Source organism: Ornithorhynchus anatinus, chromosome X1, assembly GCF_004115215.2.
Source record: "Ornithorhynchus anatinus isolate Pmale09 chromosome X1, mOrnAna1.pri.v4, whole genome shotgun sequence".
In the NCBI taxonomy this organism is placed as follows: domain Eukaryota; kingdom Metazoa; phylum Chordata; class Mammalia; order Monotremata; family Ornithorhynchidae; genus Ornithorhynchus; species Ornithorhynchus anatinus.
This window is the reverse complement of record NC_041749.1, coordinates 32991325-33010537: the sequence shown is the minus strand read 5'-3', so window position 1 is coordinate 33010537 and position 19213 is coordinate 32991325. Positions and strand designations below refer to the sequence as shown.

The following is a 19213-nucleotide window of genomic DNA, read 5'->3' as shown; positions in this document are numbered from 1 at the left end:
GACCCCCACCTCTGGTGCTGAAATGAGGGCTCATTTTTAGGAGGAGAGGAGCTGCAGCCCTCAGCCCAAGGCATGTCCTACACGATCCGGGACATTGTCTCTTCCCAAGAAGGAAGGGTGCCTCAGAATGTGGCTTTCAGATGTGTTCTGGGAATCCCACAGGATTTTCATTTTCCCTTAATGGAAACAGGGGGATGAATGGAAGATGAAAAATCCTCAGGGGATCTGGCAACCGTAGGTGAGGGTGGGAATGGGGGCTGGGTCAGTTGCACCACTTTCTGGATGTTTCCTGTTTGTTGGATTTCCCACCTCTGGGCCCCAGGCAAGGAACAGAACCCCCTATGCCAGCAAGAGAGAGCCAGGGGAAAGAGAGCCAGAAACCTTTGAGCACTGAGTGGGAACACTAAAGATGCCCCCCACACACACTCCCAAACTCCCAAATGCCTCTTGGCCATTGTCAGAGGAGGAAGGAGGGGAAAAGGGGAAGAAAAAGTCTTGTCGAAACAAGTTCGGCCGCATCAACAGCACATTGTTTGAAGCAAACAAAGCCAAACCTAAGCCTCCTCTGGGAGGAGCAGGGCTGGTTCAGAGGGCTGGACTCTTGCCCAGCCAGAGTGACATTGGACTCTTCACAGTTGAAAGAGAGGGAGGAAAGGAGACCGGATGGGGAGCTGAGCTGTCTGTGCAAGATGCTACCAAAAACCTGGCGGGTTTCCCCAAAATCTCCTCTTGACACTCCCACATATTCTCCGCTCTTTCTTCCTACCTTTCCGTTTCTTCTTTCTCATGTTTTCTCCTCCTGTCCATTCCTATTCCTTTCTCCTCCAGCCCCAATTTCCTCCCTCTCTGTCCCCTAATACTTTTCCATTCTCCCTCCCTTGCCCCACTGTACTCCTTAAACCTCCTCTCCTGTTCCCAAGTCATTCTCGCCTGGGTCACTGTGAGCGATCTGACCCCGGATCCAGTACCAAGCAGAAGCAGCATGCCTTAGTGGATAGAGCATGGGCCTTGGAGTCAGAAGGATGTGGGTTCTAATCCTGGCTCTGCCACATATCTGCTGTGTGACCTTGGGTAAGTTACTTAACTTCTCTGAGTCTCAGTTCCCTCATCTGTAAAGTGGGGATTAAGAGTCTGAGCTCCATATGGGACAGGGACTGTGTCCTACCTGATTAATTTGCATTTACTCCAGCACTTAGAACAGCAAGTAATAGTAATCCCTTGACAGGTATCATAATTATTGATTATTATTATTATTAGGTGCTCATCTAATAATCCAGATCCATGGAATACTAGAATTCCCAGCTGGGAGGCACCTCAAAAGGTCAACTAATTCATGCCCCTGCCTCCAGGAGAGGATGTGAGTACCACCACCACCACCATTTAGATACCAAAGTTGCTTGCCATAAGAAGGCTGGATTCTGGGTCAGAGAGTTAGGTAACCCAGGAGCAATTAGTTCTAGAGGCTCAGGGGTCCTTAGAGAACAAGAACTGCTCCTCTGAAAACTGGAGGTTATTTTGGCCTGAAGGTTAGACTGATTTCAGTAGAAAACCAACCCTGTTCACACTTGGAAAAGGAGAAACTCCTCCAGTTCAAAGAAAGCACTATGAAACACAGCACATTCGTGCATGTCTGTAATTTATTTGTTAATATTAACATCTGGCTTCCCCTCTAAACTGTAAGCTCATTTTGGGCAGTTGTCTATCAACTCTGTTGTGCTGCATTCTCACACATTCTTAATACAGTGCTCTGCACACAGCAAACACACAATAAATACCACTGATGATAATCACAAAACACTGTGGCTTATCCTCAATGAGGAAGGACTATGTATGTGCGTTGTGGGGGAAATGCAAGGGGACATGAATATGAGTTTCACAAATGTTTGTGTATATGAAGATGTGCATACCTGCTGCAGGCAAGGATATGATATGGGTAAACCACTATTCAACTTTCATATTTTCAGCACCAGGATCTCAGGGTTCTCTCTTCCTGTCCTAGACAAACCAACTCACCCAGCAAGCTCCACCCTCCACTCCAAGCCACCACTTTCTCTCTCCCACTCCCAACTTCTCAGTAGGAGGAGATCAGAATTCCCCAGTCCCATCAGGAAAACAGTGGAGTTGTTTTCGCTGTGGAGCAGAAGAGCCTCAAACCGTGCTTCATCCTGAGCCTCGGGACCCGGCATTGGTAGAGAGGATGGCATCCTTTCACCTGGGCATAAGGGGTAAGGGGAAGTTCTCACCACAACAGTGTTCTGAACATAGTAAGTGTTCAATAAATACTAATGATTGATTCTCACCACCACTACTTCCCCACTCCAGGCTGTCCATCTTCTTGCAGATGGGCACCCCACTGTATTCTCCCCTTTTCACCTCCCTTGTAACCCACTCAGATCTGTTTCTTCATCTCTCTAGATGAAAGAAGGGCAATGTGGGGATGAGAGGAAGCAGACATTTCTGCTCTCCTGTGACTATGTTAAACTCTCTAATCATTTCAGCCTGTTGTTTACAGTCAACAGAGAGAGGCTTTGGAGGGAGCTGAGAAGATCTGATCCTTAAGCCCAAGAGGAAACCCTTCCTATTCTACTCCATGAGGTGTCACTGACTCAGAGGCTACGGGCAAGAGAGGGGGCCCTGACAGAGCTGGGAGATGGAGCCAGGGAGTCTTCCCTGACTGATGGAGGACCAAAGAAGAATTGCAGGTTCTACTTTGCTGAAGGATTTAGAGACAAACTGCTTAACTCTGTGTCTCAATGAGAGCTACTGAGTAGTAGGACAGTCCTTCCCACCTTAGGGGACTTTGCACCTCAAGCCTCCTCCTCTTCAATCCCTCTTTAGTTTGCCCTATATGAAGCGGCACAAAACATTTTCAAATTCCATTCTGAACACATCTTTCATCCAACTCCTCTCCTCAAAACCTCCCAGTGGCTATCGCATAAAATAAAAATCCTTTCCACTGCTTCAATCTGCTGCCTTCCCTTTTCTTATCCACTCTCTCCTCCTGCTCCATTCCAATCAAAGGCATATATTGAGTGCTTACTATGTGCAAAACACCATACTAAGTGCTTGTGCTCTATGCTCAACTGCAACTCTCCCTTTACAACTCTCATCTCCAATTCATTGCACGGGCCTCTCTCCTGGCCACAGACCTCCATTCCTGTTCTGCCAAACTACAAAGCCTTAAAGCCCTCCTAAAATGCCTCCTCCTCCAAGAGGTATTCGTTGATGAATCCTCCACGTTCTTAATCTGCCCTCCCCATCAGCCGCTTAAGCACTCACACAAATATCAATTCATTTGCTATTTAATGGCTTTCTAGTATTTCTTCATCTTCTGTACCTATTTCCTTACTGTTTTCTCTTTTGCTCATTTGGCAGTCTGCTCCTCCATGTTCCCCTCGATTACAGATTGCTTTCTTGTATTTATTCATCTTCCGTAGTGATTCGCTTACTCTTTTCTCTTTTGCACATCTGGCAATCTGTTCCTCCTTGTTCCCTTGTTTAGCTCTTCAAGGGTCAGGACTGTGTCTTTTACTCTCTGAGCCCTAAGGGCCTAGAGCAGTGCTCTGCCCACGGTAGACATTAAATAAATGTCACTGCTGGTTTATGGGGGCAAAGGATCTTTCAGGACCTGGTGGCAGTGGCAATGACCTGGAGTCTGGGTCCTTACCTGTAATTGGGTCGATGGCAAAGTTGCCATGCTGGTTTCCGCTGATGATATGGAAGGTCAGTTTGCCTTTGGAGCTGGAATCTTGGTCCCAGGCATCCAGCTGCAGGACGGAGGTGTTCAGGGGTGCATCCTCACGGACTGAGGGGTAGAAGACTGGTCGCGACATCTGCGGAGGATTGTCATTGACGTCAGTGACTTCGATGAAAACCTCAGTCACAGCAGAGAGGGGGACCGAGCCGAGGTCAACCGCCAACACCGTCAGCCAGTAATGCGGGGTGCGCTCCCGATCCAGGGGCCCCACGGTCCGGATCGTCCCTGGAACACAAACAAAGAGGCCCCGTACAAGTAGCAGAGGATAAAGTGGTGACCAAAGGGGAGACAGGGTCAGGCATGACAACCGATTGGTAACTTTGAAGCCCCATCAACACTGCTAATGCCCCTCCCACCAACTTTGTTGATGGCCAGTCATTGAGGGCTGGATCCTGTGAACATGCCACTGGGTTGCCCAATTTACAAGAGTATCTCCTTTTCCTACTGACCTCGCTACCATTGCCACCAACACTAGACCCAGGAAATGCAAGCACCTGACTATATCAATATCCCCAGGGCTCCCCACACCTCCTGACACATATTTCCACGAGCACTGGAAGCTTTGAAGACCATGTCCCATTTTCTGGGCTAAGCTTAAAACACATCTGCCACTATGATTCATAATATGTGTTCTCTTTATCATTCCCAAATGGATTATATACATTGTGGGTTATTTGAAAGATATTTAAGCTCTTAAATGCTGAAAACATGCCATCTCATGCTCTCCGCTATATTGTAAGCTCCTTGAGGACAGGGATTGTGATTACTAGCTCTAGTGTACTCTCCCAAGCTGTTAGTAGTGGTCTATAAAAACTGCTGATTGTTATAAATACCATTGATTGTAGTCCATCCTGTGTTGTTCTCCCCCTTCCTTCCCTCTATCTCCCTCCCTTCCTTCTTTCCCACCTTCTCTCTCTCCCTCCCTTCTTTCCCTCTCTTGCTCTCTCTCTTTCCCTCCCTCAGGGCTCTGACTCTTCTCTTTGCCCATCTGGGGTCAGGAATATGATGATTTACAGAGGCAGACTGTGCTATTCTCACAGGCCCTTGGAGTTGATAAAAATACATTTGAGGTCCAATTTAGCGCTCTCTCTCTCTCTCTTTTAGTGGTACTTGTTAAGTGCTTACTATGTGCCAAGCACTGTACTAACCACTGGGATAGGTACAAGCTAATCAGGTGGGACATAGTCCACATGGGGCTCATGGTCTTAATCCCCCTTTTACAGACAAGGCAACTGAGGCACAGAGAAGTTAAGTGACTTGCTCAAGATCACACAGCAGACAAGTGGCAGAGCTGGGATTAGAACCCAGGCCCTCTGACTCCCAGGCCCGTGGTCTTTCCGCTAGGCCACAGGAAGTCCAGGGTATTTTAAAGCCAATTCAGAGCAGCTCCAAAAACTCTAGGACTTTTTGTCTTGCAGCTTGGAGCAGGCTCACTGGGACTCCCCAAAGTCTGTGCTCTAGCTCTAGAACTAGAAGCTCAGAGACCCCTGGGGTCTAAAACCCTCTCCCTTTCTTCCTTCTCCCCCTCAACTTTAGTCACGTCTAGGGGTGTGGTGTGGCCATTCTTCTCCTAATGGAGAAGCGGGATCCAAGCAGCCGTCCCCGTTTTGCCTTCTTGGGGTCACTATTGCCCTCCGTTCCCTCAGACCACCTAGAGCCCTCCGTACCCGTTTCATGGTCAATACTGAAGGTGGCCAGGCCGGTGCCCTCCCGGAGGAAGTACTGCAGTTCTCCGTCTCTGCCTGGGTCGGGGTCCTGGGCGGCAGCCGTCATGACCAATGTGCCTCGGGGACTGTTCTCCTGCACGGAGCCTCTGGACACGAAGGAGGCAAAGTGAGGAGGGTGCAGGTTTTCATTAACATCCAGAACGGACACTTCCACATAGCAGGTGGAAGAGCGGGAGAGGGGTTTCCCACCATCACTGGCCTCCACCGTCAGATTGTACAGGGCCCTCGTCTCAAAGTTCAGCTCTCTCTCGAGGGTCACAGCGCCTGTCCACTTGTCCACCTGGAAGGTCCCCTGAGCGTTATCCACTAGGGCATACTTCACCTCGCCCCCAGGGCCGGCGTCCGGGTCAAAGGCCTCCAGGAACAGGACGAGGGTCCCCGGGGGCGCATCTTCGGGGACCTTCAATCGGTTCAGCTGTGGGATGCACCGTGGAGAGTTGTCGTTGACGTCTTCCAAAGTCACCACCACGTCTGTAACTGAAAACAACTGGGGGTCCACAGTGGGCTGGTCTCGAGCCTCCACCGTCAGCACGTAGCGGGGCCAAGACTCCCGATCCAGAGACCCCGTGACCACCAGCTCCCCGGTGACAGCGTGAACAGAGAACTTATCGCTGGGGGTCAGGAGGGCATATCTGACCTTGCCATTGTCTTCCTTGTCAGCATCGTCCGCTCTCAGCCGCATGACTGTGGTCCCCGGTTGGGTGTCTTCAGGAATCCTTACCCGGTACCCGCCTGGGGGAAACCTGGGCACGTTGTCATTGGCATCCCCCACGTTCACCGCCAGCTGCTTCCAAGAAGACTTCTGTGGGATGCCCAGGTCATGCACCGTCACATTGAGGACGTAAAAACTGGAGGCCTCGTGGTCCAGTGGAGCAACGACCCTGAGCAGACCGGTCTCCAGGTCGATGTCAAAGCAGCTTGCCTCATTCCCTTCGGCCAGACTGTAGACCAGCATGCCGTTGAACCCTGAGTCATGGTCAGTGGCTGTGAGGTGAGCAATGGTACTGTTGACGGGGACATTCTCCATGACGTCTATGCTGCGGGGGAAGCTTTCTTCAAACTGAGGCCCGTGACGGTTGATCTGGTAGGTGCTGAGGGAGGTGTACTCTTCGGAGTTTGCTTCCTGTACCTGAGACCGGATGGAGTGAATGATGGTCTCCGTCAGGTGCCGGAGCACCCCTGTTTCCTCACACCGCATCAGAACCGGAGAGCCCGGAGCAGCCACGGTCACATTCAAGGTGGTGGGCAGAGCGTTGTGTTCCCCATCAGAGGCTGTAATTTGCAGAGAGAAGTGAGGCTGAGCACCAGCAGGCCCCTGGAGGGTGCGTCTGAGAGTAATCACTCCAGAGAAATGGTTCAGGTCAAAATACTGCAACTCATTACCGGACACGATTTCGTACTTGAGGCTCTGAAGCTCGTCCCTATCGATGGCCGACATAGTGGCCACCTGTTCTCCCACCTGCAAGTCCCGGGGGATGGTCCCACTGCAGTTGGCCTTCTCGAACATGGGAGAATTGTCATTCAGGTTGTTGAGCATGAGGGAGATGGAGACTTCGGTCTCCTGGCGAAAGGGCGAGCCCCAGTCTGAGGCCCAGACCTGAAAGTGGTAGAGTCTTTGCATGAGCTCATAATCCATGAGCTTGGAAGTGGAGATGATCCCTGAGTAGGGGTCTATGGAGAACGGAACTGATTTTGGATAGGCAATGGAGTAGGTGACGAAACCGTTCTCCCCGCTGTCGTTATCTGTGGCTGTCACAGTCAAGACGCTAGTACCGGGAGAGATGTTTTCATCAAAGGTCCCATGATAGGAAGACTGGGAGAACATTGGGGCGTGATTGTTACAGTCAACAATGTCCACAAAGACGGTGGTGGAGGTCTGCCCTGGAGAGGTACCAATAGCAAGTTTATAGTGGGACCGCTCGTGGAAGTCCAATGGCTTAGTGGTGGTGATCAGTCCAGTGTGGGCATTGAGTTGGAACCCCGTGCTGTCTGAGGTGGGTTGCAAAACATACCTCAGGTTGGGAAAAACCGGGGAAATGCTCACCATCACGACACGGCTTCCGGGCGGGGAGAACTCGCTGAGGCGCACTCGGTAGACATCTTGGTCGAACCGTGCTGAGATGAGCTTGGAAGGGGGAAAGTGGACCCTTTGGATCTGGGAGTACAGAGGGGGTTTGCTCCCGTCTCTGGCCCGGAGACTGAGGTTGAATCCCGAGGAATGCTCCATCCAGTTAATCTCCCTGACCGACACCACGGTGAACTTATCGCTCCCGACGGCTGGCTCGACGACCCGGAAATGCTTCCCCGGGTCACCCTCCACGATGTCCACGGCACTAACCTCGGCGTCGCCAGCCTCCACTACCAAAGTGGCATAGGCAAGGTCAGAGTCCACCACCGTTATCGACTTAATGGCCGGCGGCTTCCTGAGGGCCGCCTCCACTTGGACGACGAGGCTAGCTAGGTTGCCGAAGCCATTGCCTTCTGCGATCTTCCTCATCCGGTCCACGGCCAGGACCCGCAGCTCATGCCTGCCCCGGTGGATGGCGCTGAGCTTCCCGGTGACAGTCACCGCCCCACTGGTGGGGTGGACGGCAAAGAGCTCCGACCGCGGGTTAAAGGCATAGTAGAAGCCGGCATTCTGACCCAGATCAGCGTCGGTAGCACTGACCGTGCAGATGGTTCTTTTGGGAGGTGTGTTGTCCGGGATGGTGACTCTGTAGGAAGGTGGGGAGAAGAGCGGCTTCAAATCGTTCCTATCCAAGATCTGGATTCTCACGTGGGTCGAAGCTTCAAGCTCTGAGGTTTTTTCCGTGGCTTGAATGAGGAGCGTGTAACTCTCTTTAACTTCCCGGTTCAGTATGGCCGTGTTGCCGCTCTTCGTCCTTATCCTCAAAAAGCAGAAGTCCCCCACTACATGTTCCTCGGTTTTAAAGATGCCAGCGGGGTCTCCCGAGGCGATGCGGTACCTCACTGCCCATTGGGGGTCTGCCAGATAGATGCCCATTTTGACGTAACTCTCCACGTAGGTCTTGGGCGCAGAGTTCTCATAGATGGAGGCGTTGTACACAAGGTGGGTGAAGTGAAGAGGTGGGGAGCTGGTCTCCCCTTGGTCCCCCTCACAGGGCAGGTACCGGAGCAGGACCAGGGCAACTGCCAACACGCACCTCCGGGTGGCGACGTCCATGGTCAGGGACTGCCTGAGTCTCTGAGGGACAACAGAAACAGAAGGGTCAGTGTGGAAATCTGGGACTACTCACAATGATTACTATGGCATCTACTGACTGCTTACTTTGTGCTCTACTTGAGGGTTGATACAAGACAATCAGATCAGACCCAGTCCCCATTCCACCTGGGACTAAGAGGAATTTTCAAGCCCATTTTACAGATGAGGAAGCTGAGGCCCAGAGGGCCTAAGTGATTTTTCCATGATCACCCAGCAGGTCAGTGGCAAGGCTGAGACCAGTACTCAGGTCTCCTGACTCCTAGACCTCTGATTTCTCCCCTGGGTGGCCATGGAACTCCTCCAGGTATCTGCCGCCTCCCGGTGCAGCCCTCTGGGCCCTCGGCATCCTCCTCCACAGGGCCTCCCCGGGATCCAGCACCTGCTCTCTTCCGTGTCACCGGGGGACCTCCATCCCAACCCGCCTCCCACCACCCTGGTGGGAGAGAGGAAAACAGCCACAGCACGGTGCCGCCTCCTCGGGAAGACCGTGGCAGCTGCTGCCGGAGCACTCACTGTGGCCGCGGTTGTGACTGTGTACTCTGAGTTGTGAGGAGCCTGAAATCTGGTCTTCTGGCTTCAGTGTTCTACTGAGGTTTTATTTTCATTTCTATGTTGTCTTAATGATGAGTTTTGTCTCTCCTTACGTACCTGTCGTCAGTCCCCTTCTCCCCTCTTTATTTTCAGACTGTGAGATCCCTGATGGAGAGACACAGTGTCTAATTCCCATCTGTGCATTCTTTTCCAGGGCTTAGTACAGTGCTCTGCAATCACTCAGTCAATCAATGGTATTTATCGAGTGCTTACTGGGTTCAGAGCACTGTTCTAAGCACTTGGGAGAATACAACACAACATAGTTGGAAGACACGTTCTGTTGCCCACGACAAGCTTACAGTCTAGAGGGGGAGAGAGCCATTATAAATAGTCGATACATGTTATATATATTATGTTACGTTATAACACAATAACATCTTTCCACTAGGTCATGCTGGCTCTGAGAGATGATTGGGTCCCAGGAGTGTAACAGAGGAAGACGACTGTAAAACACACATAAAATGGATTCAACATTTGTCAAGGCAGGACCTTCTATCTTCACCGTTTCAGTACTCTATCACCTAGAACTGGTACTTCCTCTCTTCTCCCAAGTTTAAAGCCAAGGCTGGGAGGCTTCCAAGGTTTCCAAGTCAATATCCTTGCCTCCTTGATCTGGAAGGGATTTCCACAGGACAATTATTTAATCCTATCTTCAGGTAGGACAACACCCAAATGAGATGGCAGGGTGTCCATCCGTTTCATTACTCTTTCTGGTACCTCTCAACCTCCCACTCACTAGTACTAACAACAGTGGTGCATACTACTTGCCAGACACTGTGCTAGGCACTGAGCTAAGTACAAGATTATTAGATTGGTCACAGTCCCTGCACACATGGGCCTCACAGTCAAAGTGGGAGGGAAAACAGTTACTGAATTCCCATTTTACACATGAGGAAACTGAGGTCCAGAGAGGTAAAATAGCTTGTCCAAGGTCATGCAACAGGCAAGTGGTGGAGCAAGGATTGAAACACAGGTCCTCTGACTCCCAGGTCTCTGCTCTTTCCCTCTGCTTCTCACTAATATTGTTGTCATCAGAGGCCTGGGGAGGGATCTCTCTAAGGGCATAATTCCAGAGGGTATTGTAAAGTAGACCGATTAAAAAAACCGAAAATCACTCCAGTTAGTTATTAAAATGAAGCAGGGGAGAGGCACTTTTTATTGGTTTTTGAGTGTGAGAAAGGGATATCAGAAATTGGGTTACTCAGAGGTGTGTAGGTTTCCTAAAAGAGTCCTAGACCAGGTGCCACTGCTTCCTGTTTTAAATCTGCTCTGCTTGCCAGTTATTGGGTGCCTTCTTAATTAAAACAAGAAAGACTTGTTTTTCCAGCCTCCACTCTGTCTTCAAAGGCTTGGGAGAGTTAAAACTTTCAGGGGAACAGACGAGACACTGATTCCGAACTTTCTCTTATGCTGGCCTGGCTGACGCTTCAAGGCTGTAGAGCTGAGAGCTCCAAGCACCTTGTTCTCTCTGCCCCTCATTTATTCCCAAAGGCTCAGCATCTGACCTTGCTCTCTCTGCTCCTCATTTATTCCGGAAGGTTCAGCATCTGGCCTTCTAATTGGAGACTGCCACACTGACCAGGATCATGCTAATAATGATAATGATAATGGAATTTGTCAAGTGCTTACTGTCAAGCTGTCCTAATAATAATAATGATGGTATTTATTAAGCGCTTACTATGTGCCAAGCATTGTTCTAAGCACTGAGTGAAGAGGTAGAGAAAAGGCAATCCGACCAGACAGTTCCTGTTCCATATACCACTCACAGTCTGAGTAGGAGGGACGAGAATTTTATAGATTAAGAAACTGAAGCCCAGAGAAGTTATTGTTTTACTTAATGGTATTTGTTAAGTGCTTACTAACTGCTGGGGTAGATACAAAGTAATCAGGTTGGACACAGTCCATGACCCACGTGGGGCTCACAATCTTAATCCCCATTTTATTGATGAGGCAACTGAGGCACGGAGAAGTTAAGTGAATTGCCCAAGGTCACACAGGGAGGAGCAGGAATCTGAACCCAAGTTCTTCTGACTCCCAGGCCCATGATCTATCCACTAGGTAAGTAATGGATTGGGATGGTCAAGTCCTGATGTTATTCTCAGCCCCAAAACCTAGCCAGGACTTCATGTTGTGGGGCCTTAGATGCAGAAGGGACTTCTGGGGTCATTCTGTATAAATCTGTCTCCTGGTAGGTCCCAAAGCACCCCAGATAGCTGTTCAATCTCCCTCTGTCCTGTTCCTGGGACTGATGCCCATCATGGTCCCTTCCCCCAGACTCCTCTATAGTTCCCTGAGCACGGTTTAACTACTCCAGAACCGACTCCACTACCATTCAGGGTGACATGTGGCCACAAGCTGTGCCAACTCATCTACACATCACTGGCGTGTGAAAAAGCCCATGCTCACACAGGTCAGCAGCAGTGCAAAGTCAGACAGATCCCAGCATGCCCTGCACTTTAGCTCCCACAGGAACAGCCTGGAGAAGACTCACCACAAGGACACAATCCAGGAGTTGGGTAGAGGGAGTTTTCACCCTGTCCTGAGAGAGTGTCCAATATGTTCGATGGAGAGAGCTGAGTGAATCTGAGTGGGTGACTGGACAGATGTATTCATAGCTACATATGGGCATGCATGGAGGGGATGTGTGTATCTGGGGTCATATGGACACGTGTTTGCGTGTGTGTGTGGCGGCGGGAGGGGGGGAGGGGGTTAGTGGATTCAGCACGGGCCTTGGAGTCAGATTCTAATCCCAGCTCTGCCTTTTGTCTGCTGTGTGACCTTGGGCAAGTCACTTAATTTCTCTGTGCTTCAGTTACCTCTTCTGTAAAATCGGGATTAAGACCGTGAGCCCCATGTGGGACAGGGAGTATGTCTAGTCTGATTATCTTGTATCTACCCTAGCTCTTAGAACAGTGCTTGACACATAGTAAGTGCTTAACAAATACTATCATTATTATTATTATTTCATGCCTAGTGGACTGCTTCCCTCCCTGTGCAAGCTGCAGAGTTGTTTCCCTGCATTGTCCTGGAAACAGGAGAACCCCTGGATCAAGTGCAGGTGAACCCACCTCGGTGGGCACTGGACTGCTCATATAGTCTTAGTTCTTCACTTTGGGCAGCAAGGTGGAGGGCTACAGACACTTTTTGGCCAGAGCTGAGAGGCTCAGGCTAAAGAGAAGTGATTTCTTCCTGATTCTGAGTCCCCAAGCTCATGGCAGATCTGATCGCTGCTCAGCAAGGCAGAGCAAACCGAGCAGCAAGTTGGAGCTTGCTAGAGGCTGCTCCTTTCAATCGTTTTTCTCTGTCAGAGTCCAGAAAGAAGGTGTGTGTGAGTGGCAAGTACAGGCAAGGGCTTACGAAAGGGGAAGACAGGGACGATACGTAACTGGTAAGGTGGTGGTTGGGGGGAGTTGGTGGGTCTCCAGGACTGTCACAGGGGCATGATCTCCTAAAAAGGGAATGACAATGGCCACAGAGGGATGGAAGGGAATGCTCTAGACTGCGACCTTTGTTCTGAGCCCGTCGGTGTCCAAAAAAGCCCTCCCCGTGCTGAGCCTCTATTATCCCTCAATACCCCAAGGCAATTCTATGATACTTCCCCCAGAGAAGCCTTCTCCATGGATCGGCACATGCTCTGGAGCTTGAGAATTCATCACCCCTACCCGAGTACTCAGAAACAGGAAGGTTATTCTTGCATCATAACCAGAGCAAATTTCCTGGGCTCAGATTTCAACTCAGTCTAAAACATGCAGTCCCAGTATTGGAGAAACTTTACGCTTGATATGAAATGTACTGAGTGCTCAGGATGGGCTTCTCAGCCCCAGATTCCTTAGCTCCAGCCTCAGTCAGACCATTCCTCCAGGCCCCAGCCTCATCAGCCATCTCTCAAGCCCATTAGCCACCCTAAAATCAGTTGATCTATTAATTAATGGTAGTATTCTGTGCAGAGCACTGTACTAAGTACTAAGGGCTTGGGAGAGTACAATAGAGTTAGAAGACAAAATCCCTGTCCTCAAGGAGCTTACGTCTAATAGGGTGACAGACACAAATTAAATTACTGATACAGAGGAGAAGAGAATGTAAAGATGGATATATGAATAAGTGCTAAAAGAGTGGCCTATAGAAGCAACGTGGCTTAGTGGAATGAGCATGGACCTGGGAGTTGGAGGATCTGGGCTCCTCTTGTCTGCTGTGTGACCGTGGGCAAGTGACTTAACTTCTTTCTGTCTCAGTTCCCTCATCTGCAAAATGGGGATTCAACACCTGTTCTCTCCTCCTACTTAGACTGTGAGCCCCATGTGGGACCTATTTTCTTCTATCTACCCCAGTGCTTAGTATACTGCTTGACACATAGAAAGCACTTAACATATACCACAATTATTATTTTTATTACTGGAAGGTTACATGACCAGAAGCACTTTGGGTGATAACAAGCTATATAAATGTGGAACTGGAGCCAAAGCCCTGAGGTGGTTGTTAGGAGGAGAAGACCCTCCTTCTTCTGGTCAAAACCACCTCACTCAGAATAGCCACTCTGACCCCCTCATCTTCTGCTCACCTTTGAGAATGGGTTGTTTAATGGGGAAAACCTGTGGTTAGGGTGGCCATTTAACCAGTTTTATACTGGGACAGTCCAATTTTCAGCTGATGTGTCCCCTTCCTTTTTATAGTATTTATTAAGCTTACTATGTGCCGGGCACTATGCTAAGCACTGGGGTAGATAAAAGCTAATCAGGTTGAACACAGTCCCTGTCCCACATGGGATTGACAGTCTTAATCCCTATTTTACAGATGAGCTAGCTGAGGCACAGAGAAGTGAAGTGACTTGCCCAAGGTCACACAGTAGAGAAGTGGCAGAACTGGGATTAGAATCCAGGTCCTCTAACTACCAGGCCTGTGCTCTTTCCACTAGGCCATGGTGCTTCCTCTATCCAGTACTGACACAGCATTAGAGTGTAAACACCCTGTGGGCAGGAGACATATTACTTCTTTATTCTATACTTTCCAAGTGTCTGGCATAGTGCACCACACTCACTGGGCACTCAAATACTACTGTTACTGCTGCTATCAGGTCCAGTATTTTTACTTTAGGTGTCCATCTTCCCCCCGCATCAACTCCCACCTCTGTGTCTCCCAGCTCCAAGGTAGTGCCCACGTTTCCAATCACCTGGGAAAGGATCACCACAGCTCAGGAGCAAGGGAAGACAGGGGAAGAAGGGGTGAAGACAAGTTCAGAAACTGTATAAAGTCTGTGATTTTCCACAAAGATCATTTTCACGTGCTTCGTTACGACATTCTTACTTAGTGTAAGCTCCATAGTTGTGCTGCATCTATTGCTTTCAGCATGATGAATATAATTTCCAAATAAAACACTTATGAATGTCACTAGAAATGGATGGAAGTACAGACACCAGTTGCTCCCACAAGTCAGTCAATTGTATTTATTGAGCACTTACTGTGTGCAGAGCACTGTACTAAGCGATGGGAGAGTATAATAGAATGATGTAACAGACACATTCACTGCCTACAGCGAGCTTACAATCTAGGGGGGAGACGGTCATTAATATAAATGAATAAATTACAGGTATGTACTTAAGTGCCGTGGGGCTGGGAAGGGGGATGAATAAAGGGAGCAAGTCAGGGTGATGTAGAAGGTAGTTGAAGCAAAGGAAAAGAGGGCTTAAGGAAGGACAAGGAACACGCAGGCTGATTTTTAATTTTTGATATTTTAATAGTCAAGATTCATTTATATGCAAAAAAAAAATAAGCGTGGAAGGGGAGTTTCAGTAACGTGCTTCTGAAATTCTATATCTGTAGCTGGCCTATGAGATTACCCAAACAGCTGCTGAAAAGAAAACTGAAATTGGGAAACCGAAAGGCAGGAAAAAGAGGAAGTGTTTTAAGGGCAAGGTAAAACAAAGCCTCAGACAGTGTTACAGCTGAAAATGGAGAGTCAGTTGCCAAGGAGAGACCTGCATGGCACATTATCATCAGGAAGGGAGTGGCTCTGATAAAAAACTTGGCATATAATGAGACAAGGAGGCACAAGAGAAATCAGCACCAGGTGCTGTGTACCTTAAGCATGACTTTAAGCTCCTTATGAGCAGGGAATGAGTCTACTAACTCTGCTGCACTCTCCCAAGTCCTTAGTACAGTGCTCTGCACATAGTAAGCACTCAATAAATACCATTGATAATGATGACAAGACAACAAAGGAACATCCTTTTTGTGTGCACAAGGCAGTTAGAACTGAAGGCCTCACATTTGCTCTTTCAGCCAAACACACACACACTCATCATCAGCGCTTTGTACAGTGCCTGGCACATAGTAAGCACTTAACAAATACCATTATTATCATTATTATCAGCGCCCTTCATAGTCAATGGTGCCTTCTTTGAATCTTAAAATGCCAATTCTGTCCTAGTGTACCCTCTCAAGTGTTTAATACAGTGCTCTGCACATAGTAAGCACTCAATAAATACCATTGATTGATTGACCGACAACCATATGATCTGTGATATATACCAATGATATGCATACAAATCAGGCAAAGGACCACTGTACAAACACTGTTTCCCCTTCCTTTGTACAAGTAGTGGAGTGGGAGGAGTGAAGGGACTGAAGGGAAGACCCACAGCCAGCTAGCCATAGCTATCAAGCCATAGTCAGCTAACCACAAAGGTGGAAAGACACAGGGCCACCCACACCCACATATCTCCCGGGGCCAGCTCCTCCATGCCCAAGATCTGGAATGAGGTGGAAAAGGAAGTGAGATGGTTTGAAGATCAATTAAACCAGAAAATAAAGGAAGTGGGAAGGTTAATTCACAGGGTGAAAGGTAACGGGGTGATTTCAGGCCCTTCTGAACAGACAGCCTCATTTCCAGTCTCCTTGAGCACACAGACTTTTCCCACAGTCACTGTGGCAACACACATAAAGTTGACAAAGGTTCCCAGTCAGGAAGGTAGGTTCCAGAAGGACATTCCTCTGGCCCCTCCTAGAGTGGCCATTTTCAATTCGTAGACTGGACAGTCTGATTTGCAGCTGGCTTATCCTCTGTCTGATCTGGCCATTTTCAATTCATAGACTGGACAGTCTGATTTGCAGCTGGCTTATCCTCTGTCTGATCCTTTATGCCTGTGAGTGTGCGTGTGTGTGTAAGGGGTGTTGGTAAAGCAGTGTTTGCGTATTGTCAATGTTTCAACTAAGCAGCCTGGCTTAGTGGGAAGCGCACCGACTTGAGAGAAAGAGGTCGTGGGTTCTAAACCCGACTCCGCCACTTGTCTACTTTGTGACCTTGGACAAGTCACTTCTCTGTGTCTCAGTTACCTCATTTGTAAAATGGGGACTAAGACTGTGAGCCCCACGTGGGACAACATGATTACCTTGTATCCCAGTGCTTAGAACAGTGCGTGGCACATAGTAAGCATTTAACAAATACCATTATTATTATAGCTATCTTAAAATGAACAGTACTGGCAGTACACAAAGGTGTTCAATTGTCAAAAGGAGATTCATCAGATGGTCCTCTTTCTTTCTTCTCTTCCTGGGCCACTTGGTCATTAAAAGACCTAGACATGAACATGAATCCTCCTCAATCACCTCCAATGACTCCCCATTTCTTCTCTAATCAAATAGAAATTCTTGACCAAATGCTTCAAAGCTATCCATCAACAACCTTCCTCTTTCCAATTCACTCTCTTTCTGTCAGTCAGTGGTACCTATTGAACACCTACTATGGTTAACACACTGTCCCTGGTAGAGTACAACAGAAGTAAGAAACAGGTTCTCTGCTCTCAAGGAGTTTATAACTTAGTGGAGAGAGACAGACAGCTCTTCTTACTCCTTGCTCCTCCTAAGCAAACCCTCTAAATGTGATTTGCTCTTTACTGTCCCCTCTCAGGCCAGGGTTGCTCTTGCCTTTTGTCCCATGGAGCTCCCCACCACTTATTTCAAATCTATCAAAATCACCTCTGCTACAAAGTCCTCTGAAAAAGTCTCCTCCTCCAACAGACATTCCCTGATTAATTCCCATCTTCTTGGTCATACCAACCCAACAGCCACCTTAACTCCAAGGGAAGATCTGTTTCTTTTATTTGTTAGCTACTGAATTGCTTACTTTGGATTAAAAAAAAATCATTTATATCTAAGCTGTCACTTTTTTACTTATTGTAGTTCAGGTGATTTGTGTCTGCTTACCTTCCTTCAAGGACAAGGAATGTGTTTTTTATATCTATAAAATGTTCTCATGCACTTACTACATGCTCACCTACAGCTGGTGCTCAGTAAATGCTCTTGATGATGATATTGATGATGATGAATCCTCTGCCATGTCTGCAGAGGATAAACCTCCCAACAGATTAAGTTATTTTACAGAATCATATTTTTCCCAGGACTAACAGTGACTTACTATGTGTCAAGCCCTGTTCTAAGTGCTGGGGTGGATACAAGCTAATCGGGTCGGACACAGTCCCTGTCCCACATGGGGCTCACAGTCTTAATCCCCATTTGACAGATGAGGTAACTGAGGCATTAGAGAAGTGAAGAGACTTGCTCAAGGTCACACAAAAGAAAAGTGGCAGAGCTGGGATTAGAACTCAAGTCCCTCTGACTTCCAGGCCCATGCTCTATCCACTAGGCCAAGCTGTTTCATGGCCGGGATCCCATCACGCCTCGATGTGCAAAGGTCCCTGGTCAGCGGCGTGTGGCTCATCATGCTCTGCTCTGTCAGGTAACACAGGGTGGGGCTCCCAGGCAGAAGCTCCTAGCTGAGATCCTGAGGCAAGGAATGGTTATCGTTCAAGTCGCACATTCAGGAGGGAAAGCGGGGAAAATGATTGGCGATCTAATGTTGCAAAAGAGGAAATGAAACACAGAGGTCCTAAAACAGTCTGTCCCAGGATCCTCTCAGCACTCATGCTGGAGGTCTGTGCTGGTTTTCCCCCTCTGGACTGTAAGCTTCCCCCTCTAGACTTTAAGTTAGTTGTGGGCAGGGACTGTGTCTATTATACTGTACTCTCTCAAGTGCTTAGTACAGGGATCTGCCCACAGTAAGCATTCAATAAATACAATTGAATGAATGAAGCTAATTGTGGGCAGGGACTGTGTTTCTTATATCGTTATATTGTACTTTTCAAAGAGCTTAGTATAGTGCTCCACACACAGTAAATACTCAATAAATACATCTAACTGAAAAGTATGATTGACTGACTTCCCCAGAGTATAGCCCCAAGACTGCCATCCGCCTGTAAACCAGGAGTCAGTTGCCACGGAAAGACTAGTGTGGTGAACCACAACCAAGAAAGGAATGGTTCTGTAACACCCTCTCTTCTCATATCCGACAATTTCTCTCCCCACCTTCAAAGCCTTACTGAAGGCACATCTCCTCCAAGAGGCCCTCCCTGACTAAACTCTCATTTCCTTTTTTCCCCACTCCCTTCTGCATCACCCTGACTTGTCCCCTTTATTCACCACCCCCACCTCCAGCCCAACAGTACTTATGTACATAACCATAATTTATTTGTTTATATTGCTGTCTTCCTCTCAACTGTGAGCCCACTGTGGGCAGGGAAGATGTCTGTTATATTGTTGTGTTGTACTCTCTCAAGTGCTTAGTAGTGTCCTGCACATAGTAAGCACTCAATAAATACCACTCATTGATTGATGGACTCTTTTGGAGCAGAATTTCAAAAGGGCTGGGAGACAGGGAGGCCAAAGCGAAAACAGCACCAGGTACAACAAACATCACGGCACAACGTCTTGTGTGTGTGCACTGTGTGGTTGCAACTGTGATTCTCTCCCTAATTGGTTTCTTCATACCTTCATAGGTAAATCTTATAAAATACTTATATAGATATGTAAATATATTATAAACATGTACGCATATATGAATTAGAGAAGCAGTGTGGCTTAGTG

At 48.3% G+C, this 19213-nt stretch overlaps 1 protein-coding gene across 1 annotated transcript in view; it reads right to left on the bottom strand.

Annotated features, from left to right (window-relative positions):
* The window catches only part of FAT2 (FAT atypical cadherin 2), a 98293-nt gene that overhangs the window by 54990 nt on the left and 24090 nt on the right, over nucleotides 1-19213 (bottom strand). The window contains exons 2-3 of the mRNA XM_029051017.2: nucleotides 5425-8689; nucleotides 3668-3982 (exon numbers count right to left, since the gene is read on the bottom strand). Of these exons, the coding sequence (XP_028906850.1) occupies nucleotides 3668-3982; nucleotides 5425-8668 (3559 nt within the window). The 5' untranslated portion in view covers nucleotides 8669-8689. The remainder of the gene's footprint in view (nucleotides 1-3667; nucleotides 3983-5424; nucleotides 8690-19213) is intronic.